Below are 25258 nucleotides of genomic sequence, written 5' to 3'. Positions count from 1 at the left end.
CAAACGATGCCATTTTACTTATTTTACAGTAATGCAAAAGCATACAGACAGACTCAAACTACCATGCAGCAAATATGCTAACACAAAGAGAAAACGCTGACCTGGTGACTGAGCTGGTCATAGCGGGAATTGAAGGCCTCTAATTTCTCGCTAATGAGTTCATCCAGTATGCCTCCATCTATCAGCGTCTGACCCAGCTCTCTGATTTGCGTCCGGTTGTCCGCGGGATGGCGAAGCACGCTCTCCAAGGACTGGTGGGGGACAGGGGAGCAGAGACCAACGGGGGTAAACATATGGCCAAAGAGTCACATCCATACAAACAAAGAAATTTAAAAAATGAGAGAAACAAAAAAGAAAGGGAAGGGAAGGAAAGAGAGGAAGAGGGAAATCTGAAGAAATGTAAGACATGAAAGAAATGAAAATCTCAAACTCCAAAAAAGGAAGAAAAGGAAGAAATCTAAAACACCAAAACAACCAAACAGACCACAATCAATAAAGATAAAACTCCTGTGCTATTTTAAAATTAAGCCCTACTACCCAGTTCGAACCGAGGAAAAGAAGATAAGCATGAATTAATGAGAATGTAAAAGTATGTGTGCATGTAAGTGAAAGCAAGAGAACAGAAAAAAGGGAAAAGACGGAGCACAGATGACAAAATCGTTGGAGTGCACGTGTCCCATGGAAGCGAACAAAAAGCGATGCGATCTGAAGAAGAAATGAGAGAGAAGTGAGAGAGACGCTTGCTGAGTGACAGCGCTCATGTGGTGCAACAGTCATTGTTTATGTGGGGTCATTAAATGCCCTTTCTCTTCCCGGAGGTAGTGGACAGAGAGAGGGACAGCCACCCCCCCAGAGAGAATAGTCTGATTAGGACACTGGGAGAGTGCTGGGGATGAGGGAGAGAGAGCGAGACAGGGAGAAGCATCAGGGAGAGAGAGAGAGAGAGAGAGAGAGAGAGAGAGAAAAAACAGGCAAACACACACAAGGACAAAGAAGAAATGGGGAAACATTGTCTTCAAGGGTCTTCAGTTTCCTTCATCACTATGTGATGTTACAGAAGTGGCACTGTGATTAAAGTGACTCTGACAACCAGGCTGCAGGCTATCTACAGATATAGCAACAGAGAAACACAAAGCAGAAGGGATTCAGAACAGGACCAGGTCAAAGACAGTAAGGTTATCAACAGAGATAAGATTTTGAAAGACTCCAAAGGACAGTTAAGATGGTAGGCACGGTTGAAGAACAAAAAATTATAGCATGAGTGGTAAAGATGAGTCGTAGGTTTGTGTGTGTGTGTGTGTGTGTGTGTGTGTGTGTGTGTGTGTGTACACACCTCCAGAGCTTCATTGACAGCCTCAGTGCTTTCCGGCAGGTTTTCAGTAGCTTGGACTTTCTCCTCCAGGGTGTTGAGCCAACTCTGCTCCAGGTCCAAATACTGAAGCAACTCCATCCAACAAGACCAAACCTCCTACACAATACACCCCAACACACACACACACACACACACACACACACACACACACACACACACACACACACACACACACAATTAAAAGAGACGTTTCTGTGAAAACTTCCTTTTAAAACTATACTACCAAGCTGAAAAGATACAGGCAGACACGGAGAGGTCATGGTGACTAACACACTTCAGGCAAATGACAAACAGAAAACATGATTGTAACCGTAACTCAGTGATGTGTCTAATGTCTACCCTCCGGTGTGCAGAGGCTTATATAAAAACACTGCCCCTATAACTATGACCTTCCACTGGGGATTAGCCCTAAGAACCGGGATCACAAGTATTCCTCACAAGCTTCTGTTCTGCTTCCAGTGAGAATCAACTTTAGGAAACTGAGATGACATGTCCTGTAAATCTGCTATTCTTCTGTTGAATCATGAGGAATGCATACATAAAATGCATACATAAAGAAACATTAGGACTGTGATTCACATAAATATGAATTGTTCCTTCCTCATTATTCCTTCCTCAAGTTTTAGCATCTCACTTTAATGTCAGTAGTTTGATAAAGAAACTAAACTGAATAATCAAGCTAAAAAAACACAGAAGCCATACATGATTTTGCAATATACCAGCTTCTCACTCTAAAAAAAAAAAAATCTAAAATTCCCTTTCTTTTCCATGACAAAAATAGTGAATTTGACCTATGTAAAACATAATTCAGATTAACAGATCTAATTAAACTTCAATATGCTGTACTATTCTTTGGTGAAAGTGAACATACCAAAATAAATGGATATGGAAATCGAAAATAAATGTTATTAATAAATGTTGTTTTCTGCATGAGTAGTTACTGATTTTTTTTTTTTTTTTTTTTTTTTTTTTTTTTACAAAATTGCATGATATCCCATGACTAATCTTAAGAATTTATTGAATTCCCTGACATTCCCTGTCTGGAGTAAACTTTTTTAAAGTTTCATGACTTTCCAGAAGGTCCATTTTTAGTAATCAAAATATGACAAGGACAACAATATTCCCTTTTTATTCAGAGGAAAATTCTGCCCCCTGTGATCTGAATTTCATGGGTGTTTTGGTCATTTTAAGGCCCACATGTCTTGAGCTGTGAAACAATACATTTCACTGCATATTGGCAGATAATCCATCAGCGTGCACAACAAACATCTGCTTCATTTTAAATCAGAATCTAACACACGTACAGCGCTTCTTTCCAAATGCTAGAAACTGGTGGCAAAAAAAGATGTTGCCATTTCCTCACTCTGTCCTCAACCTGTCAATCATCCAGCCCTCAATTTTTGAGTCCTGTTTTTTTCTCCCCATATCGGATGTTGTATTTTTGGTTGAAGCAGTGTGTGGTTGTGTGTGGTCAGCGTTTGCTTGTATTGCTGGGTATGTACTGCCAATGTTTTCCACTGCTTCAGAGTACATATGCTGCTTTTTCTGATGAAAAATACTTCTGTGCTCACAAAGGAGGTGAATATTTGATATCTGACAGTGCACTGAATAAAAATGTGAACCGTGTGAAATGCAAAAATGGATGATCACACTTACTGGGGTATTTATTTGCTCCTTGTTTTTAATTCCAAGCATTCCATGAATTTTCAAGGGCATTTTTGTCAAAATAAATAAATAAAAACTATTTCTGGCCCAGACATAAATAAAGAGCATATAAAGAGTCTTATCATTATCAACAGAGAAAAGAAAAGACCTGACAACCCAAGTTCAATCTTTCTGGACAAGAGTCTTTGAGCAAGACTCCCTACCAGCTCAAAGGGTGCTGACCTCCTCCCCATTTCTCCTTTAGGGATCGACAAAATATAACAGGACAACAGAAAAAAACAAAGGAAGACAGTTCCTCGCAGCAGAGTGAAATGTGAGAAACTATATCAGGCTCAGCAAGCTCACAGGCAGCTGGGCCACAAGACCACTCATCACTTTCCCAGAAGCTGCTGCCAAAGTAAGCTATTAAAATCAATTACCTGGAGAAAATTGTGCATCATTTGAAAGAATGTAACACAGTCATGTTGGGGAGAAAAGCTGTACCTTAGACCCCTTCGTCAATATACACATCAGACTTGCCCTCTCACTCTCTCTCTCTCTCTCTCTCACATACACACACACACACACACACTACCTCCAAAGTGTGGCATTTGCTCTTGAAGCGGTCACAAAGCTTGTGGTAGTTGGCCAGGACTCCCCCCAGCTCTGAGGTCAACTCCTGCCCACTGCCACCACCAGGGGGCGATTTCTGGGATACCAGCATATTGATGTTGTCCTTCAGGATCTTCACCCTCACCTCCTTCTGCAACACATCCTCTTTCGCCCTCTGAGGAAGATTGGAAGGGGAAAGAATGACAGAGAAAGAAACACAGGCGATTGATAAGTTAAGACAATGTAATTACATGGTGTAACACAGCAATAAAAACAAAATATTACACAATGCAAACACTGCATGATCCCCTTACAATCTAATCTGACCTCATGTCATATTTGACAAACAGATGCACTATATTTCCCCTGGCTCACCCTGTGTGCTGTATTTCTATAAGAGTTCCAGTGCATTTCTGCCTCCATTTTATACCTTCATCTCCTCCAGCGCTCCCTCCAGCTCCTCAGGACTCTTGTACTCAAAGTCCCTCATGAGGAATTCCTCATCGACCTGGGTCATCCACTCCTGCATCTCCGCCAAGTCCTTCCTCAGATTCACCTGCCTCTCCTGACTCTCTGCCACACGCTCCTGATGGGTCAGCAGCTGCGGAGACAGGGGAACAGATGTTCGGCATTTTAATGAGACACAAGACTGATTTAGGTAACATTGCACTTTGTACCCCCGTCAAGACCGGCATCAAAATGTGTCCTCTGTAATCAGGTTGTGTTCAGCCAGACGTACTTTGCATGAAATACAAATTTAAATCCACTGAAGACACACTGAAAACCTGATCAGTCAAATCAAATGGGCAGCAGGCAGTAAAATACTTGACAGAAACGGTTGTTGGGATACTTATTAATGGGGAAAAAAGTGAGATGAGGTATTCACTGCTGAATTTTAAAGACAGCAAATATTACAAGAGGAAGTGATGCAGAAGTTAATCTGTATTATCTATGCGGATATCAATATGGAAGATGCATTTGATGTCAGGAGCGAATATATTCCAGCTAAATCACATGAAGACAAATTCCAAATATGACACATAGTATGAAAAGGGGATTCAGTCACACAAAAATTACATTACATTACATAACACCACATACATAACATTAAGATGCACAGAAAGTGTTGCTTCCCATACTACCTCAGTATTTAACTCTGCTGTGGTACATATTATGTTCTGTCTGTTTCACTGCTAGTGACAATATAAACTTTGCTACAAAAATGAAAGAATACTGCATTGGTGTATTCATGTACATAAAGGCATGCACACAAATGCACATCATAGAATTATAGGCACACAGTACAAACAGCATAAACGAGGGCACACTGAAACATTTTTCCTCACCTGTTTGCTGAGTGTGTCCCACCTGCCCTGGCACTCTTCCAGCTTATCCTGCCCCCACTTGGCCAGGCCTGGGACTGCAGCCCCCTGCACAGCACTCACATTCTCTCTCATCTGCTTCAAAGAACTCTCCACTGACTCCATCTCATTCACATACTCCTGGTAAGCAGCGAGAGACAAAGATGAGGACGATGAGGATGTGTCATTCTTCTTTACAGACATAAAAAAACTTTTATCCTACACTACTTAAGGTTTCAACTGAATTTCATTTAAACTGACACAGGGAGTGTTTTTTGTTTAACAGTGAAAAATGCACAACTTTTACATTTCACTTTACATTTTTTTGATCACTTCATGTTGATCAAATGTGTTGCAATAATAACTGGAATTTATACGGCTTTTGACATCAGCATCCTCTGACCTTGCACTGGTTAAGCTCCTCCTGTAACCTCTCTGCGTCGCCCTGCCCCGTGGCGTCCCATGACATCAGCTCCTGAACCGCATCCAGCCAACGTTCCACTTCCACCACACGCACCTACCAACGTCATTAAACAGCAATATAAACAACCTGACAGTCATGTTTAAAACAGTAAACCTGGAATTAAATAAATAAAGTAGGAAGTTCCACATGGATTTCTTTCTTTACAGTTGCAGATTTTCTACATCACAAATGATAGCTACTCAACCTGATTGTCCTTCAGACTACCCAGGATGCACTGCAGCGTGCCCAGCTCCTCACGGGCCCTGGAGGAGAGGTCACTCCATCTTTGTAGCTCAGCAGGATCTGAGGCCTGCTGGGTTTGTTCTATGTCTATACACAGGCCCTGAGGTGGAGAAGAGATCAAACTTAAAACTACATTACCCATAAGGCCGCTGCAGAACTGTAGGACCACAATTTTCTTTAAGTAACACACAACTAACTCCGGACATTGAAATGAAACCCTTTATGCCTTGCACGCATGTTGCAATGCATAAGCACAGGAATAACATAAACAACAGAGACACTACTCATTGACAGCAGAATGAATCATCTCTGTTTTTCAATAAATATTATTCTTTAAGTATGCAGTGAAAGACTCCCGAATACTTTACATACCAACAAGGTCATAACAACAAAGTATTGCAACATAACTGAACAGGTACAGCACTGAGCTGTTGCACCATTGTAAGTGGATGATATTTTGAAGTGAAGTGGGAGATTTATTCCATACTTGGACACTTGCAATAATTTGCATAGTTTCATACACAGATTTATTAGCTGGAATAAAGCCCACTGTAAAATGCTGCCACATTTTTACTGAGGAAAAACAGGTAAGAGTCCACATGTAAAAGCAATGTCAAATGCCAGTTTTATATGGAAAATGTTTCTATTAAAAAATAACATTAAAATATTACATTTTTTTCATTGTTAAGTGTGAGTTGATTATATCTAAGGCCTGAAGGAAAACTTTCACCATGTATCATCAAGCTAATTGCCAGCAGAGTTCAGGAAAGCTGTCATGGAATCGTGTCTTGTGGCTGACGGGCTGACTGACTGGTTGAGTGGTTCCATACTAAGCTGTTAGGAGCTCCGTACTGCAGGCTCGCTCACGGGCACCATGCCCAGAATGTGCCAAGTGCCCCCCCCAACCTCCCCCACCCCACCGGCACCATGCCCTATCTGCCACGATAACAAGACCTTGGGCTGATCCACATTCCACTGAAGGATGGAGGGGGGAGGAGAACACACACAGATGTACACACACAAAACACACACACACACACATTAGAGAATGAAACAAACACAAAACACACACACACACAAACACGTGCACATGGACACACTCACACACATACACATGACATACATGTGCACACACACTTCCTACTTTTGTTCTGCTCCGTGGTTTGATACAGTGCAGACAGAAGTGAGTGTCTGAGAATGGGGCCTTTTGTGAGCTGCAGAAAAGCAGCCAGCAGACACACACACTCATATATACTGTAGGTGCAAGCACGAGCACACACACACACACTTGGAGTCCTTTATCTCTTAGGGAAGACAAACAGTTCAGAGGCCCGAGGACAGTTACATTTACAGAATAAGCACTAAGAATTTAAAATAAGAAATAGTGTATAGCAATTTGAGGTCCGACACATGAGGATTTGCTTTTTATATAGTTTTTCAGTTTGCTGTTAAGATTACAATGAGAGTTAAAGTTGAATTAAAGTAGGAGAAAAATTAATGCTAACATTTATATAAATAGATGGCAGGAGAGACAAAAGGGAAGAAAAGGAGAGAGGAATAAAAGAATACTGGACTAAGGCAGAAGAGAAAATCAGACAGATGAAGGGCAAGAGTAAAGGAACTGTAAGAGATGAAAGAAAAGAAAAACATACAAGGAATCCTAAAGCATTTCTATCACTCCACAGTGACCATTTTCCCAATGTGCTCAGTTGAATATTTAGCAGTACATCTAATAATAATCTGTGAGAATAATTGAAAAAGCCTGACGCTACTTTGCATTTCACATCATACGTTTGAGCTTAGTTCAATTTTTTTTTTTTTTTTTTTATTATGGAGGCATGAGTTTAATTTTGGTGACACAAGTGACTAACATTTAAACTCAATCAATCAGACTTTATTTGTATAGCACTTCTCACATTAAAAACATGTAACAGAAAGTGTTTCACAAAATTAGTCAATACTCGTACACACACACAAACACACACTCATACACACTCACAAAAAACCCTGTGATAAATCACTACATAAAACAGGAGCCAAGGAGATCCTATGACAAATCTCAACAATTTGAAATGTGGAAACACCACAGGCAGGATTAAGACCAATATGAAATCGATAAAAAATAATAATAATAATAAAAAGGAAATGAAAATATAAACTCTAAACAGTAGATACAAAGTAAATGAAAAGTTAAGACATCAAACTAAATAATGAAACAGTAGAAGAGAGAGGAGAGGTATAGAAGAGAGTAAAATAAGAAATTAAAGGTAAGATATAAAAAATAATACATGGGACAGACCAGAGGGTAAAACTGACAAATAAATACATTTTAACTAAAAAGACTAAAAAGTTAGGTCTTGCATTTCATTTAAAAAATATCAATTCTCTGATGTCCTCAGATCTCCAGGAAGGCTGCTAAAGAAACTAGGACCATAGTAATAAAAAGATGCCTCAATGTGGAGGGTTTTTTTTTTCTGACTTCAGGGATAATGAAAAGGACACTAGCAGACCTGAGGGTTCACAGGCTAAAAGTAAATCTGGTAGAGTAGGGCCAATCCCATTAAACCACACGCACTGCTCACCTGAGCGCGCTCCACTGCCCTCTCCATGGTAGGGATGTCGACTACACCTTCTCTCAGAGTGCCCAGTCTGGCCTCCAGGCCCTCCACCGGGTCTGGAACCACCTGTTGGGCCACAGCCTGGAGACTAGCCAAGCCTGGAAGAGGAAGAAGAGGCAGAGGTGGTGAGTGGAAAACAGAGGAGAGAAGACAGTATTTCATGCTGTGAAGCCACCACAAGGGGGCACTGGCTGGTTTTGGGATTCCCCCAAGTATGAGTATACGTTTGTGCATTTTTTTCCAGTGTAAGAGGATCCCAGATGTTTGACAGCCTGTGTCTCATCAAAGAGAGCTTACATGCACTCCCATGACCAAGTCACAGCTGTCAATCATACCAGCTGAGCTTTCAAACACACAACACCATTAGCAACCACCCTCCAGCACTTAAGGAGACTGACTGCCTAAATGAATAAGGAAAATTAAGAAGTACCCATACCCACTGTGACTATTTTCACTATATTTAAGTTGGATGGTTGAACTCTTTCTCTGTTTACCTTTCTGTGTCTGCGTCTCCACTTATTGCTGTCCGTCTTTCTGTGTTTTAATTACCAAGTGATTTAATAGTTACATAATCTGCCTATGTTTATATACACAAAGAAGAATAGAGATGGAGAGAGCAAGACAGAGTGGGAGAGGCCCCAGCAAGAGGCAAACTCTCCTCAAGCAGAAACAAAATGGTTTTCCTTGGCTCTCACCCAAATCCTCACAGTTATAAAAGCCCAAGAGGCACAGAAATACACGCGGACACACACGCACATGCACACACCTAAGGTCAGAAGACAAATAGCAGTCTCCAATCTCCCTTTACACACTTTTTTTTGGCTCACAGCATCGCTCATAAATTCCAGAGGTAAAACGGTGACTGATTTTCAGGGCTGCTTCAACTCTAAGCCAGGTCCTCAGGTAAAGATGGAGCTGGCACAGAGGTGTAATCTTACACACAATCACTCACTTACACACACGCACGCGTTTGTGAGCTTTTGGAGGCCATATAAGGGCATCATCTATTACTTGTGGCTGACCAAGGCTCCATATAAAAAAAGATGATGTCAAATTCACACAACTGCAGCAGAACTGGACTCAGTTGATCTCAGCCATCATTCTTCAAGTCTCCCTATAAACTTGAAAGCTTTGAACCGAGAGCACTGAGAGGGAAATAGTTCTTTGTCTATAGACAGTTCAGATATACCAACCTGTAGCTCTCAGACTCCAAACATGGTTTTCTCTGCATTGCCTTAATGCATTACACTGATATATTATGGTTGTTGTGAGGTACCTTCGTTGACCTCTTGCTCTCTGCGCTCTAGCCGCTGCAGTGTGGAGGCATGGTGGGCTGAAACCACCACCAAGTTGTCTCTCAGAGAGGCCGTGGCTCCCAGAGACCCCGCCTCTGCAGACAGCTGCTCCAGTCGTGGGCTCAGGGCTGCAGCCTCAGCCAGACGAGACTGAGGAATACAAGGGGTGATGACAATAAAAAGAAAATTTATGAAGGTGTATGTATTGACATGGCTACATTATAATTTGGCTGATCTTATAGCAGCACAGCAGATGTCGTAGATTGCAACAACAACAACAGTGAAGAGACAGCGGGGTTGCAATTATAATACATATATGGAGAGATGTGTTGATCTAACCCCTTTAACTGCATTCTTACCCTGGCTCTCAGCAGCTGGGGGCTAAGGAGGCAGAATTGAGAAATAAGACTGGCAGTTTGAAAGTAGTCTTATCTCCTATTGCCCCCAAAAGGAAATATTAGCTCAGAGATCCTTCACCAGGGAGGATGACTGCTGTCCTGTTGCACTCAGACAATAACCACGGCATAGTTTCACTTCACTTTACTAAGATGAGTTTACTGCTTGACTTTGAAAAAAAAAAAAAAAAAAAAAATCAAACAAGTGACACTGATGTGATGACATGCAAGAGTGGCCGAGAAAGCAGTCAAGCCATTGTGATTTTATTGCTTTTGTTGACTTCTTTCTTTTAAAAAGGTCAGTGTCATTTACCTGCAACTGTTGTGCTTAAGCATTAAATATATTTTACTCTATCGTGCTTGCATTTAATTCTTTTATGTCTGTCTGGGCAGGGACCATGGTCAAGGTCTTATGTGAGTGATGAAGCCTTTATAAACTTTCTCCATAAATAAATGGCGTGTCTCTGTGCTTAGGGAAACTGCACACTGCTACGGTGAGCATGTCATCTATTTTGGAGAAATATTAGAGTCACCTGAATACAGTCACACTTCAAGCAGACTGGCTTTCATTTTGCTGCATGAGGTGACCTGAATATGTAAATTACTCAAGTTGAAAAATATCAGTTCCAATGCCTCTCAACCTCAGTTTGCACCACCTAAAATATAGTTACCTCTATTGTGCTCTGTTTGCGTACTTCCCTTAATTTTACATGCATTTGCAGCACCTCTAATGTTTGTTTGCTTGTTTCTTTCTACATTTGGTCTGGATGCAGAGTCATAGGAGACTGAACCCAGCTGAAGCATAGTCTACCTGTTCACTTAATCATCTGTTTTAGGTCTGCAGAGAAAATTGTGCTTGGAGATAACTAAATTTAATGTAAATGATCTTAACTGAATTGCATATTGAGTGAAAAATCACACAAGTATGAGTGAAGTGGATGTGATTTGAGATACTGATACTTGCCTGACATTCTGCTCTCAGGCCTTTAAGCCCGTCCTCGTCGTACATTTCCACAGCTGAGGTTGAGTCCAGCCACCTGTCCTGCTCCTCCAGGGCCCGGTCGATGTCAGCCAGCTCTGCGGACACCGCTCTAAACCGGATCTGGACATTGACCCGCTCACGGGCCGCCTGCAACTCCCTCCTGCACACGTCCAATTCAGTTTGGATCAGGTCTATGTCTGCCCTCACTTGGTCCACCGTCACACCCTCTAAAGAGAAACAGACACGCAAAGAGACACAATGTTACATCAATTACGCAGTTACCAGCTGTTCTTCTGTATTTTTGTTTGTTGGTTTAAGTAATTCAGTAAATTGTGGCTTCATGTTTTTGTTTGATTTTGACACTGCCTCTGCTTTGAATTGTTGGAGCAAAAAACACAACAGAGAGATCGCAGCGAGACCCGAGGCAAATAATGGGTGGAGTAAAAACAGGAAAACACAAAATACAGATGAGAGAACAGAAAAAAAAATGAGGGAGGAGGGAAAAAAAGAAGTTGAGCTCAACAGAAAGTTTGGTATTGAACAAATCCACTCCAACTTAGCAGTGCTGCTCCACTACCCCTCAGTGCCTCCAGAACAGTGTAAACACATAAAATCCTGAGTGCCTGTTCATTTCATTGAGCAGTTATATGAAGTCAGCAACCCTGCAGGCTGACAGATTTTTACTACTCTATCTGCGCAGGCAAAAGCACACACGCCTCCACATTACTGGCATATACAACTGAATCACAATAAAAATTTAGGCTTATAAATAGCCGGAAAATACCAAGCAGCTGTGGAAAAGTGGTAAAATCTTAATGAGACAAATGCAATTAAGCAAAGAAATGGAAGAGATTTTGGTCAGAGCTAATAACTTTGAGCAGATGTAAAAGACCGCACACCTCAGAAGACTGCCTGACAAAACATCATTATTTGTCTTATTGCGATGCTGGAGCTAAATCACAAACACACCATTTCAGCGTCAATGCATCTCCACAAGAGAATCTGCTCTTTGCCTCATACCTCTCTCCAGCTGGTCCATCAAGCCCCGCCCTTCCTTGATCACTTGCTCAGTAGCAGCTTCCTTTGATGTCAGCTCCAGTTCCAAAGTCTGTGATGATTGGACAACAGATAGACCATGACATGGCTTTGTTTATTTACATCATGTCTCGTTTTTCTGTTGTTGTTGTTTAGTTTAGTTTTGCTTTTTGCTTGTTGTTCATCACTATTAATGATGTGTTCTTTTTTCTATTTTATCATTGTGTCATTTTGCTTTTTCAATCTTTTGCTTTCTTAATTTTAGCTTATTGATATTATTATTAATATTTTGTTGCTGGAAAGTACTGTGTCAGGCTTACCTTGAGTTTGTCCTGCAGGTCTGCTGTGTTGGGTGTAGTTTCAGGGTGCGTGGAGGCCAGAGCCTGAGCCGAGGCTTTCCATGTTTTCATCCAGCTCAACAGGTCAGATAAGTTACTCTCCAACCTGTGGAAAAAGTGTATTACAGGGTTCATAAACACACTTTTTACCCTAGCTTTTCAATGACTTTTCCAACATATGTATATATATATATATATATATATATATATATATATATATATATATATATATATATATATATATATATATATATATATATTTTTTTTTTTTTTTTTTTTTTTTTTTTTTTTGAGTTTCGACTATAAAAGTGAGTTTTACCAATATAAATGCCATTACCATATCTGTGGCTCTCTAGAAGAACTTAGTAACACACACCTAGACAAGATTTTTCTTTTTAAATTCTACTCCAAAATGAATCAACACAATTTGCAATTAGTTTGACCAACAATGCAATGTAGACAGAATTTACTCACAGAGGTAAAATAAGTTATTTTGAACTTTCTTCAGGAGTGCACATCTGTATGCATGTGTGTGTGTGTGTGTATGTGTCCCAGTTCTTACACTCGTCTGACTTGTACATCTGTCTCCACCAGTCGTTTTTTTGGGGAAGCGGGCGAGGTCAGCTCCTCTTCGGCGATGGAAGCAGTTGAGACCACGGTAACAGTATCCACGACAACTTGCTCTTCCACCTGAGTCATCCCTGCATCGGTCACAGCCTCCATTACCTAAAACACCAATGAGAAGGGAAATCCAACAAATAAGCCAAGGAACCCAGTGGAGCATAGTGGCACACGGATACACACCTATCAATCTGTGCCTCACTAGTCATAATAGGGAAAAACACTTCAACATAAAAATTTAACAATAAAACCATCACACACTGTAATGATTTTAATTAAAAGTTTAAGGCACTCTTGCCGAGTTTTGGTCAACTATAAACAATATTGGGGGAAATTTCACAACATGCAATTAGCCAGTTTTAACTCTATTTTCCAGCATTTTGGTGGTTGTTTAATAACTGAGTTTGGATGATAATTTTAGCAGTTTGTCCTTTTGAGTTTATTGTCCCCTAAAACTGCCAAATATTTTTGACTATGAAAATAGATGGGAATTGTGTTTTTTCCAACTTTCCATTAGTTTTATGCTACAGCAGAGAGCTACAGCAGCTGTTATCCATGAATCCAAGATAACAAACCATAATGAGAATGAGGACAAGTTAGGGTGCAGACCCAAAAGATGTGCATGTATTGTTTTGAGAGAACATAATCAGTTGGGGAAGCAAAAAACCTTTTGTTTACGATGAAGAAAGAACAGACAAACACACACACACACACACACACACACACACCTGGAAGGAGCAGTCCTCCAGCCTCTGCACCAGGTTGTCCCATCTCTGAGTCAGATCCTCGGTGTCCGCCTCGATCTTGGCTCCTGCCTCAGGGCTCCGCAGCAGCACCGTCACATCCTGTCCTGCGTCCGACAGCTGGTCCAGAGTCCTCCGCTTCTTCTCCATGTCTTCCTTGAGAATCTACAGGACAAACACAATGATCAAAAGCTGCACTGAGAGGAAGAAGAGGAGAGGTGGACATGTAGGTTTGAAGTGGTATTTCCCTTCTATGTGACCACATTGCATGGAATTTATGAGATTCCTGATGCACCTGATCAATATAAATGAATAAATGATTAATCAAATAATATTTAGAAAATAAGAAAGTAGAGAGTAAATTGGCCAGATTATATATGAAAACCTTGATATGAAGTTACTGATATCAACTGCACTGTTATGGTGCCATCTAGGTGGCCAACTGTAGACCAGCTGTCAAAAAAAAAATTCACATACATGTTTCCATAAGGAGTTTTTTAATATATTAAATTTGCACTGAATCTGCGGAACCCAGATAGAGTTTCAGTCAAATTTAAACGGCATCACACCTGTAGTAACTCTCTACCATGGCTGCAGATTGAATCTGCAATGCAAACAAATCCAAGTTCTTTTGAAATTAATGATATTAAAAAAAGTGAAGGCAAGGTAATGCACAGATTCAGTGCAGTAGAGCGGATGAAGAGAGGTTTACTAAATTAATGGGACTGAAAGCACAATGTTTTGGCTGTGCAGCCAAACTAAATGATGTACCATGTAGCTGCAGTCTACTTACCGCTAATCGGCGCACGTTAGCGTTCATTTCACTTGGGTCCTTGAAGTTGCTGGTTTGCACTTCACTCAAGGCCTCCTCTTTTTCTGCCAACCACGCTCTGAACAAACTCTGCAGGAGAGGTGGGAGATTAATTTCATTTATTTGTCAGACACCACAAACAGAGCCTAGGGGGCAAAAAGCCCTGCTGGCACGTGTAAATATAGTCTCATTTTAGGATTCTGAATTGAGCAGCCAGGCCTAATTACCTGAGCTATTGAATTACCTGGATTTAAAAAACAAACACATTTTCAACTCAACCTGCACTGTGTGTAGGGTTGCCTAAGGATTTTCCATCCAAAAGTTTCTGGTAAATTAAGCAGTGATTCTGAAAGACTACACTTCAGACTGAGTGGACTTTCATAAGAGCAGGCAGTGAAGAAATGAGCGCTGTGTCCTTCACTGGCTACAGTCAATGGAAAAATGGAGGCTGTTTCTTTTCATACCGAAAGTTGAACAGTAATGAAGGTTCAAATTAAATTGTGAGCTTTTCTTTGCATCTCAATGTGGCTCAACAGATGTGAAGAGAGTCCTCAAGTACCGCAGCTTAAGTGGTCTTACTTGAATTGGCCATTCAATGAGGAGGGGGTGGGGGTAAGTGTGTGTGTGTGTGTGTTTGTATGTGAGAGGGAGGGGGAGAAAGAGAGACATGTCCCACCTGGTCCTCTAGCAGCTGTTGCCACACCATGAGGACTTCCTGCAGCTTGTGCCATCTCTCCTCCGTCCACCGACACACAGCTGCCCAGCGCTCACCCAAAGACTAAATGAAGGACATAGAGACAGATTCATATAGCCAAGGAAGCACTAAGAAACATACAACAGGAGAAAATACGGGATAAAAATAGCTATAAATGAATTGGATTCTTATGAGAGCCTTCAAATTTACCCCTCAGGATGTAGCATGAACCTTATCCATATAGAATTCATTTAACCATGGCCATTTTCTTTTAAACCTTTTACAGCCGCAAAATCCATATAAAACTCATGTTTAAAGTGTAATATACTGGTAGTTCTTGTAATAAATAAATAAATAAATAAAAAGAGAGTGCAAAAATATAACTTTGATCCAATAAATCATATATGTGTAACAGGCAGCGGGGATTGTGCTACATTACCATTCAAGAGTAGGACTTAAAAGACAAATATTTAATGCAATCCATATACTGGAGGAGGACTCTGCTCCTTGAAATAAAGACAGACCAGATCAGCAAAGAGTTTGCAATTCTCCAATTGAGCCTCATGGATTCTGGCCAATATAAATTATTCCAATTGGTCAGCCTCTGCGCTGCAGTAGGCTTATTTTAAGTAGCAGGGGGGCATCTTTAGGACTCCACATTCGTAGTCACACACTTCCGAACTGGACCTATAAGTGTGTATGTCTGTTTAGAAATGAAACGGATGCTAACAAATTCAAGAAAATGCTAGACCTTGCTTGCTTTACTGCATCCTCAGGGGAGGATTTGGTCAAGCAAGCACGGAGACAAAATCTCTTTTTAATCTACACAGCTGCTAGTATGCTTGTAGTTGAGGATCTTTTCAGTTGCACTCAGCAGAATCAGACAGTGCTATTTTTTCCTATGGAAATGTATTGGTCCACTTGGTCACAGGATAAAAAAATTCCTACTGAGTGCTGGGTTCAGGCCAGTAAGGTCTAACAGTGCAGCTTCTGATCACGGAGGGCTTTGGTTTTTGGGTCCATTACAAACTCTGATGACTTACCTGTAGTTGCTCCTCCAGGGCAGCCGTGGCAGTCTCGCCACTGTTCTCATCCACCACCACCACCATGTGTGTCAGAGAGTTCACCTTCACCTGCTCCGCCTCCAGGTCATTCTGAAGCTCCTAAGCAGAAACGCAAATAAAAATAACAAACTGAGCTCGGTCCCATGTTACCCATTAACCGAGCTGGCACAGAGGCTCTTCAGAGCTTCACAGTGACACCAAAGAGAGAGAGAGCAGGGTCAATGACACTCGCTGTACCCACAGGTTCAAACGCATGGCAAAGCAACAAGACTTGTCTGTCTACCTTTGGACCTTTCTGAGGATAACAGCAGCCCAGTCAGGTTGTTGAATTTTAACAAATTACAAATAAACATACCATCACATTGTACCACAGAACTTCAATGATCAAGTGTATACATGCATGAGAAATCTTCCGGTAACTCTTGTGATTTACCAGCCAGTCTTACAGAATTTTAGAGGACGATCAATAGTTCAGGAAGGCAGGGTGCATGTGGGTAAAATAGCAATCCCATTCCCTGGGCAACTCAAAATGTTGTTATGTGGGGTTGAACAAACACTTTTTTTCTAAACCAGTTTGCCTGCCTCAAAAGAACAAAATGGCAGATGTTTTTTGTCGATAGGCCACTTCACAGGTACCATTCCTTTCCCATTCCGCTCAACCTTTTCCCCTTTAGCTGCGCGCACCACTTATCTTTCTCTTCGTTGACAAAATCCATTTTCAAAATATGGGAAAAGCATGTGCGTGCCCATTTTGCAGCCTTGTAGACTTGAAGTCACCACATGCACCACATGTAATCGCATGAAAGAGTGCAAACTTTTGTGCCACATGTGTGAAAATTTGCTCACTTTATGCTGCTCTATCTGTGCCTTAAAGCCTTCCAGTTCTCCAGCCACCAGCTCTGTCTCCATCCTCCTGATTCGCTCCTCGGTCTGTGTCAGCCAGTCGGAGAGCTGCTGCAACTGCTGCTGCTGGAGGTCCATTAAGACCTCGTGGAGTCTGGAGAGAGAGGGACAAAACAGAGAGAGGAGAAAGAGTTGGAGATATGCATTGAAAGAGAAAGAGAAAGAATAAAAGGAAGAGGCAGGCAAAGAGAAAGAGTTAAAAAGAGGTTCATGAGATTGACCAATATCTGATGGATTTCTATAAAGCGCCTTGAGGTGACTTCTGTTATGATTTGACGCTATACAAATAAAACTGAATTGAAGTGAATTGAATTGATATTTCTTTTGGTGCACTTGTGAGGCGCAGCTTTTAAGAAAGAACCTGTTCCTTGAGGGGGGGTAGATTGTGTGGACATTGTTGTTTAGCGTTTCGTTTTTTTGGTTTATTGGTTAAGGTTAGGCTTACCATTAGGGTTAGGAATAAGTTGAACATGGCTAAGACTAGTTAAAGGCTATAGAGAACAAATGTAAGTCAATATAACGTCCCCACAAAGTAAGTTATTAGTAATACCAACAAGTGTGTATATGTGTGTGTTTGTGTGTGTCACTACCTGGCCTGGCGGTCCATGCTGGCCACTCTGAGGCTCTCCCAGCGGGAGTTGAGAAGGGTCATCTGCTCCCGGATTTCATCTTCCTCCTCCTCTGTGAGGTTCCCCTGGGCAATCAGTTGGTTACCCACTTGCAGCACATTACCCACGCTGCTCTGGTGCGCTGTTAGCTCCATCATGAAGGCCTGTGGCAGAGGGGGAGGGGGGGGACGGACAGCTCAGAACAATATCAATATACAGTAAATCCCTGACTTTGAGCCAGAGAGCTCCATTTTGAATTGTTGGTTTTCTTGACAAGCTGTGTGCTCGCTTTCCAGACAAAACATAACGCATTACCCCCTGACAAAGAATGGGATTCCAAACTTAGAGAAGGATAATCACTGCCTTACAGGAGACGTTGTATGACCGCATAGTGCATATCCTTCTTTTCTTCAAAAATCAGGAGAGCCAAATCCAGAGTAGCCTTACATGGAGACCTAACGTTGCTTCTATAATAACCTGGCTTGAGCTCTAAGTGTGAAGTATACATGGATCCATATGGTTTTATGCGGCCAAAACTGATATTTTCCCACCCATAATAGCAGATACACTTTTTTGTCAGAATAGATGGAAAGCAGGTTCAGATTTTCAGAATGTCATGCCTTAAAATAATTGTTTTGTTTTTTTTAATAAGCCATGTCCCCATGTTATTTTATTCTGTTGCTAATTTCACTGTTGAAGTGACACACTCCAAGAAAAAAGGTTACATGGATGCCAGTTTCACAATCAGCCACATATCAGCAGTAAAAACAGCCAATAATGTTCGTTCTTTTTAAAGCTGAAATCGGTCCATACCCACAGTCCGCTAATGTGTCAGTCAACTGGCCAATTGAGGCCAACTGCAGAACAGAAAAGTGAAAGGAGACAACACTTAAAGAAGGAATGCAGCAGGGAATTTGAAGAAGATCAATCAGTCGTTAGGCCCTCATATGAGCTGATTTAAGTTTGGTCTTGTGACAAGCAATATGCCGCCAATGAATCAAGTTATTGTCTGTGTCTCTTCTGAGCTCTCTGGATGAGTAAGCATTTTCCGACTGGGCTGCTCCGAGCACATTATTTTTTTGAAAAGGCTTTCGAGGAGAAGCTGTGGGGGAACAACCCGGGCAAAACAACCTGGACTGATTTTTTTAAGCTCTCGAAAAACCTGGCTGGCTCTTGAAGAGGCTTTGGTTGTTGTTGCTCTCACTACCAGCTTTCTGGTTTGACCTGGATTCCAAACATTAAACTTCTGAAATAATCACACTTCAGCCAAGGGAATCCAGCCAAAGTCCATTCAAATACAAACACACACACACACTCACAGACACTACAACTACACCCTCTGAGGCAAGTAAGCTGTGGGCCAGGGCACCATGGGGTGCTGTGTGCCGCTGTTCTCAGCAGAATTCCTGACATTCCCAACATGTACGGAGCATGTTCTGTGGGACGTGGGAGGCCCCTATCTCTGCAGCACGGCTATCTTCTATCTGAGCCATGGAGAGACAGCTCATAGACAATAAACTGGGAGGCAAGTCTGAAGAACAACATGTGCACACATCTGTACAGTGAAACTTGACCATGGTCGACCATGGTCTTAAGTTGCCTACTAGCCTTCAAGAGGCAACATAATTTAAAGCTACAGCTATACAGTAGTATTATGTATAAATAAACATTTGTTACATTTAATCTGATCCCAGATGAGTTCACATATTGATAATTAAATCAACAATTCACTGATAAAAGTCCCTGCTGTTGCAATATTGTGGACATTGCAAAAGCCAGCATTTATGGCGACCTTCCCACTCTGGTACACAGCTTTTGTGCTTCTTTAGTGACATGATTTACATAAACCACACTTCACAGTTTCTACTGGAACTGTATAATTACAATCACAGCATGACTAATTACCTCCTCTGACAATTCCATGATTCTCTGGAACTTTTTTCTTCCTGTTTTGCACATGAAGATTGAGGGCAGACCAAAAGTATATTTAAACAGCATTTAATTTACTACCACAGGAGGGAGACAAATCATGCAAAAGTGAAAAGGTTCGTACTGTAAGTTTAATTTTTGTGCTATCATTTTGTCACTTTAACAATCGTGGGTTATCTCATTGCAGGATAAAACACTTTACATTAGATTAAACAGATAAAACGTAATGATACCTGTGGTACAACTGTTTAAAATTAGTTTCCACAATATGGGTAAACTTCTGGACACGTGGTTATTTATTCCTATGTATGTTTGCATGCATGCGTGCATCTGAGCGTGTGTGTCTCCTCCTACCTCATGTGTGTGGAACTGCTCTTTGACCTCTTCCACATCATCTGACACCTCATCTTGCATGTGCAGGGAGTCTTCAGCCGACAGCAGCCAGGTCAGCACCTCCTCCAGAGTGGCTTGGTAGCTGTCCAGGTCCACCTCTAGCAGTCCGCCCTCCATCTCAGCCTCTGTCTCCGTCAGGGTGCTGGGGGTCTCAGGCCGAGGACTGCCGCCTGCCTCCTCCACCTCCATAGCCAGACCCTGAGAGACGAGACATGGGAGGAAACCACAGGTTGACCACGTTATAGACATGCAGCTGTACTTGAGCTAAAACTGCAATAACTGAAATCATAAAAATAACAACTGTTTTGTCAATGAACAAAAAGTAAACATGAATCTGCTGGAATAAGAATGAAACTTATCAGTGTGCGGCAAAGAGAACCATGTAGACTCAACATCCCGCTTATAAATGCCTCGATTGCTTTGTGTATGAATGGTGCTGAATGCTGCTATACATATAAACTTGCCTTACCTAATTCATGTTAGCTGAGCTTAACTGATACATACTTATGCTGACATGGAGCAATTTAGACTATTGCTGCTTTAAGATGTCCATCATTATTATTCTTCAGCATTCCCACACTATTTAAACTTCAAAATTCCCCGACCTTTCCATGATTTTCCATGTTGAATTTCCATGATCAATATAAAGATAACTTTTTTCACATACCGTATTTCCCCAATTAATCGCCTGGGCGTTTAATACGCAAAATCAACTTGCACCCCAGGCATTTAAAAGAACCAGGCGGCTATTCGCTGCAGGCCTTTATTTATTTTTGCACAGACCTGCACCAGGCCATTATTGTGATGACAGTTACCGTCCAACATATTTACAGTCCGTCGATTTAAGATTACGGTACACCCTTTTTTCTAACGTTAGCTAGCTCTCTTATTTTGACAGAAAACGGAAGTGCCGCACAGTTATTGTGCGGCTAACTGTTTACTTCTGCAAAAATAAGGTGAATAGCCTTATTTTGGGTTACCTCAATATAATGCAAATAATCACCCCAGCGGTTATTCGGGTGGGCGTTTAATACACAAAATGGGTGCAGACCCCAGGCGTTTAAAAGAACCAGGCGGCTATTTGTGGCTGGGCGATTAATTGGGGAAATACGGTAATCAAATATTTAAACAAACTTCAGAAACTAAGAAGTAATGAAAGTTTAGAATTATGTTGTATTCTGCAAGGGAAGTGAACACAGTGATTTTTTTTTTTTTTTTTTAACCTCAGGCAGATGAAAGTCCATGATATTCTATGACTTGTGCAAAGAATTTATTAAATTCCATCTTATTCCTTCCAAAGCTGACAGCAAATGACCCAATTTCCCCTCAGGGATCAATAAAGTATTTCTGATTCTGAAAAGCCTCTTGGCACTATGATGCCCCACACAATAAGATCATGCCCAAAACCTGCCTTCCTTCTTTATTGTGATTTTTATTTGTGGCATGAACATGCGAGTTTTAAAATAGAAAGGGATCTAGGAGAGGCCTGAGTTGCAGAGTGACCTGCCCTGTTCTGGGAGGGAAAAAAAAACAACAAGCTAAAGGCCTCAGACACTGGGAGGTGCGCCCATGGCAAGCTGGACAAGTCAACCCTCATTCCAGGAATAGCAGTGAGTTAAAAACACATTGGTATCCTGGGTGAAGTTGGCTCAGCAGTCAAAAGATGAGAAACAAACAAAGGGAATGAACTTGGGCACTTGGGAAAATGGGCATGGGACTAGACAAGAGGCAGAACTAGGTGGCGATGCAAAATAGCAAAAATGCGCCCAGAGCACAAAGAGGAGGAGAGTGGGAAAGGGTGAAGGAAGTGTGTTTGAATGGCAGCAAATAGAGTGGCACCCAGTTGATTCAACTCTCACACTTCATGCACTGCGATTCGAAAAAAAAAAAAATCACTCAAGGTACAATTGGGAAAATAACCCTGCTGTGTAATAACAGTAGTCTAGTCAGTGTGCAATTTCTCTCGAAAACTACTCCCTATCCACCCTTCCTGCATCAAACCACCATAAAAGAAGCAATTCAGCTGTATTTTACACCAAACTTCACTCCATCCTGAATTAAATTAAATACAGGGCTATTGCACACTATGTGGACATGCAGTGTCTTTTGCAGGCAGGAGCAGCGGCAAACTTTTCCAGGCCTCCATTTTTGTTGAGGAAATGCAGGAAAAAAAACTGAGCAAACTAATTTGTGTGGAGCTGAAATGAAGAGGAGATAAAATCTTAGCAGCGACCATTGTCAGCCATACCAAGTCAGAGATGAGAGAAATGCTAATGGGTGCTGGAATTGAGGACAGGTCAAACAGACCTTTGTTTTCCAGACTGAAATTACCCAGCAGTTATGTCTGTGTACTAGTGAGCTCAGGAAAAGGTCATCTGTTGAAAATATTCCATGACATTTTGGACATTTGGAAGAAGTCTCACACATATTGTAGGCATTTTTGTGTTAGCACAGTGCAGGCCTAAACATGGCAATGGTAGAGAGACGGAGAGAGAGAGTAGCAATGAGAGAATATAAAGACAGTGTGTAAGTGAGCAAGACAGAGAGAAAAAGAGAACAGAGAGAAAGAGAAAGAGAGAAGTGCAGCCTTGCTATATTTATTGACTTGAATGGCTGTAAAATAGCTGTGGTCTGGCTCAACAGAACACTTTATTATCACCAGATGATGTGCCCAGCTCAATCCCTGCATTCATCAGTTTAGTGCTGTGATTCTGGTGCATGTAATGCATCGCCACACTTACTCCAATGCACTTCCAACCACTGATATTGAAAAATATTTTTTTTAAAAATCATAAAAAAACCTTGAAACAGTAATCGTATAAACCCTAAAACTAGTTCTCAAGTTCTCATCAATATTGAAAATAGTCATGATTCTACAATCTACATACAAAGCTCCTAACCACTGTTATGATGTGGCCACTGGGTGCATATGCAGTTGTCAAAAACAAAGACAGCCTTTATTTCTCTTCCACTCCCTCTCGCTACCAGCAGTATTACGCATCACTTCCTATGGGGAGAGGAAGTGTGCCAGGAAAGTAAACCCCTCACTGGACCAATCACGGCACCATTTAAAAAGACTTTTCCATCACTCTTTCCAAGGCGTGGGAAGCATTTGCCCACGGGCAATAAAAACTTAAGAGGTGGTTTAGGGACATTCTGACTTCCACCTGGAAAACATCTCTAGTTACGAAAAACTTCTGAAATGAGCTGCCCCATGGCTCTGTGTGATTAAAAGAAACAGCACAGTGGGTGGGGAGGGCCTAAAGAAATGTTTTATCTAATGTATATGCACATAGACACATACAGACAGACTTTCATAATCAAAGGAAAGGCTCACGGGACTCAAAAAAATCAAAAACGTGAACAAGATGAAGCAAAGTTGCAGATCACAAATAATGCCTGTTTCAAGTTAGCATAAAAAAAACAGCGGTGAGTGAAGTTGAATTTAATCAAGGTGTTCAAATAAGACATGCTGAAATGCCCACGGATGTCAAAATCTGACAACATAAATATGTGCATGTCAGTCACATAAATGAAGTATAAATTAAGTTTTCCATCAAGGCACCCGCCACCTGCTTGGGCAACTGTGGTGCTGAAATAATCACTGACAACTTTCTGCTACCTATGCACGCATTCCCATCCCATTCACACCAATTCACTCGCCCATGTCCTCCCTGCATTTTACAGCTCTGATTCTGCAGCAGCGCGCGGCTTGGTCCGCTGGCTAATGTCAGAGGGGTGAGTCATGGCACTGCTCCCTATTTGCCTGTGCCTGCTGTGCTTTTCATGAGCAGAGCTGGGGGGGAATGAAGGAGAGGGCCTTTTCAGCATGGGAGTGACTCATTCTCGCCAGCAACACACAATGAGAAACTTTACGGCATTTTTTTATGCTCCCTCATAACGGGGACTATGCCCTTCAAACTGAATGCTATCAGAAATGCAACAGCACAAATTCAAGCAGTTGTTCTCAGCTGAGATGTCTGGGACTCCAGCTTCTCAGCTGTTTAAAAAGCTATCTTCTGCCCGCTCACAGGAAGAAGTAACGACTTGTTTACACCAGGGCCGAGTATTTCATACAGGCCGCCAATGGGAGAGACATATCTGGCTGTCGAGAGCATGTCACTGCTGAAATAATTGGCCTATGGGGATTAATGAAGTTGTACTGTATTGTCTTTATTGCTGTGAATTGTATTGCCCTTACAGCTATGGCTTTTTAAACTTTGCACAGAAAAAAAGCACACCTTGGCCTCTTTGAAAAACAGACTTATCCCTAGATTTTAATGAAAAAAAGTTTTAAAATTTTAAAAATTCACTCATTATTTTTCAAAATAAATAAATAAATAAATAACACTGTTAATCACACACACAAATTAACATTCATCACATCAGAGAAGGAATTAGTTCTATGACTTGTTACATCCCTTTTGACTAGATTTAATTGCATTTGTTGGGGTAATAAAACTGTTGACCTCAGCCTACATTAAGAAAGGTGGTCTACCTAATAACAGAAAATATTTTTAATACAACCTTGATAATTTTTCTTATTTGTAGATTCTTCTTTGTGTGTTTGCCCATTTACTACACTGCGTATATTTTACACCACCAGCAACAATTTTCCAAAGCACTCAATACTCGTTTTTTTAATTTCAATGCTACGTTTCAGGCAGTAATTTGTTTCCTTTCATTTCCTTATAGCACAAAAAGTAAATTTGCAGAGACTTGAAACTTGCTGGAGGTAGACAATTTACTTTTGTCAGTTACTTTGCGTGGTAATTGAGGCAAATGCACACACTAATTAGAAAAGTCTGCAGGTCCTCTGGTGCGTTCATGTGTGGGCAGGAAGCTCTGACATCTGTACGTGTAGCAGTGTTTAGCACTTTGTTGGCTCATTCGTGTTCACTCCACTTGTAATCAAGATTATTTATGACCTGACTTTGACAGCAGGATCAGAGAAGGGGAACGTTTAAACAGACATTACACCAATGTTAAAATGTTCAAATACATGAGAAACAACTGTAAGATCTGTTACATCTGTAACTGTGATGTGATTACTGAAACTGAAAAATTAGTAACAGTAAGGTATTACAATCAACACAGGATAAAATCTATCCAGAACTTTCTCTTTCTATTTCCA

At 41.2% G+C, this 25258-nt stretch overlaps 1 protein-coding gene across 5 annotated transcripts in view; it reads right to left on the bottom strand.

Annotated features, from left to right (window-relative positions):
• utrn (utrophin) overlaps positions 1-25258 on the bottom strand; it is a 217804-nt gene that overhangs the window by 155210 nt on the left and 37336 nt on the right. For all 5 annotated transcript variants that reach the window (XM_030047485.1, XM_030047488.1, XM_030047484.1 and 2 more), the window contains 20 exons: positions 20086-20322; positions 17785-17966; positions 17138-17288; positions 16271-16390; positions 15210-15311; positions 14516-14623; positions 13708-13887; positions 12921-13084; positions 12341-12464; positions 12006-12093; positions 10968-11212; positions 9590-9758; positions 8278-8411; positions 5658-5795; positions 5393-5506; positions 4975-5130; positions 4059-4229; positions 3612-3803; positions 1334-1468; positions 102-251 (listed from right to left, as the gene is read on the bottom strand). In XM_030047485.1, coding sequence (XP_029903345.1) covers positions 102-251; positions 1334-1468; positions 3612-3803; positions 4059-4229; positions 4975-5130; positions 5393-5506; positions 5658-5795; positions 8278-8411; positions 9590-9758; positions 10968-11212; positions 12006-12093; positions 12341-12464; positions 12921-13084; positions 13708-13887; positions 14516-14623; positions 15210-15311; positions 16271-16390; positions 17138-17288; positions 17785-17966; positions 20086-20322 — 3060 coding nt within the window. The remainder of the gene's footprint in view (positions 1-101; positions 252-1333; positions 1469-3611; positions 3804-4058; positions 4230-4974; positions 5131-5392; positions 5507-5657; positions 5796-8277; positions 8412-9589; positions 9759-10967; positions 11213-12005; positions 12094-12340; positions 12465-12920; positions 13085-13707; positions 13888-14515; positions 14624-15209; positions 15312-16270; positions 16391-17137; positions 17289-17784; positions 17967-20085; positions 20323-25258) is intronic.

The sequence above is a fragment of the Myripristis murdjan genome, chromosome 24, assembly GCF_902150065.1.
Source record: "Myripristis murdjan chromosome 24, fMyrMur1.1, whole genome shotgun sequence".
Taxonomy (NCBI): domain Eukaryota; kingdom Metazoa; phylum Chordata; class Actinopteri; order Holocentriformes; family Holocentridae; genus Myripristis; species Myripristis murdjan.
This window is presented reverse-complemented; position numbering and strand designations above follow the sequence as displayed.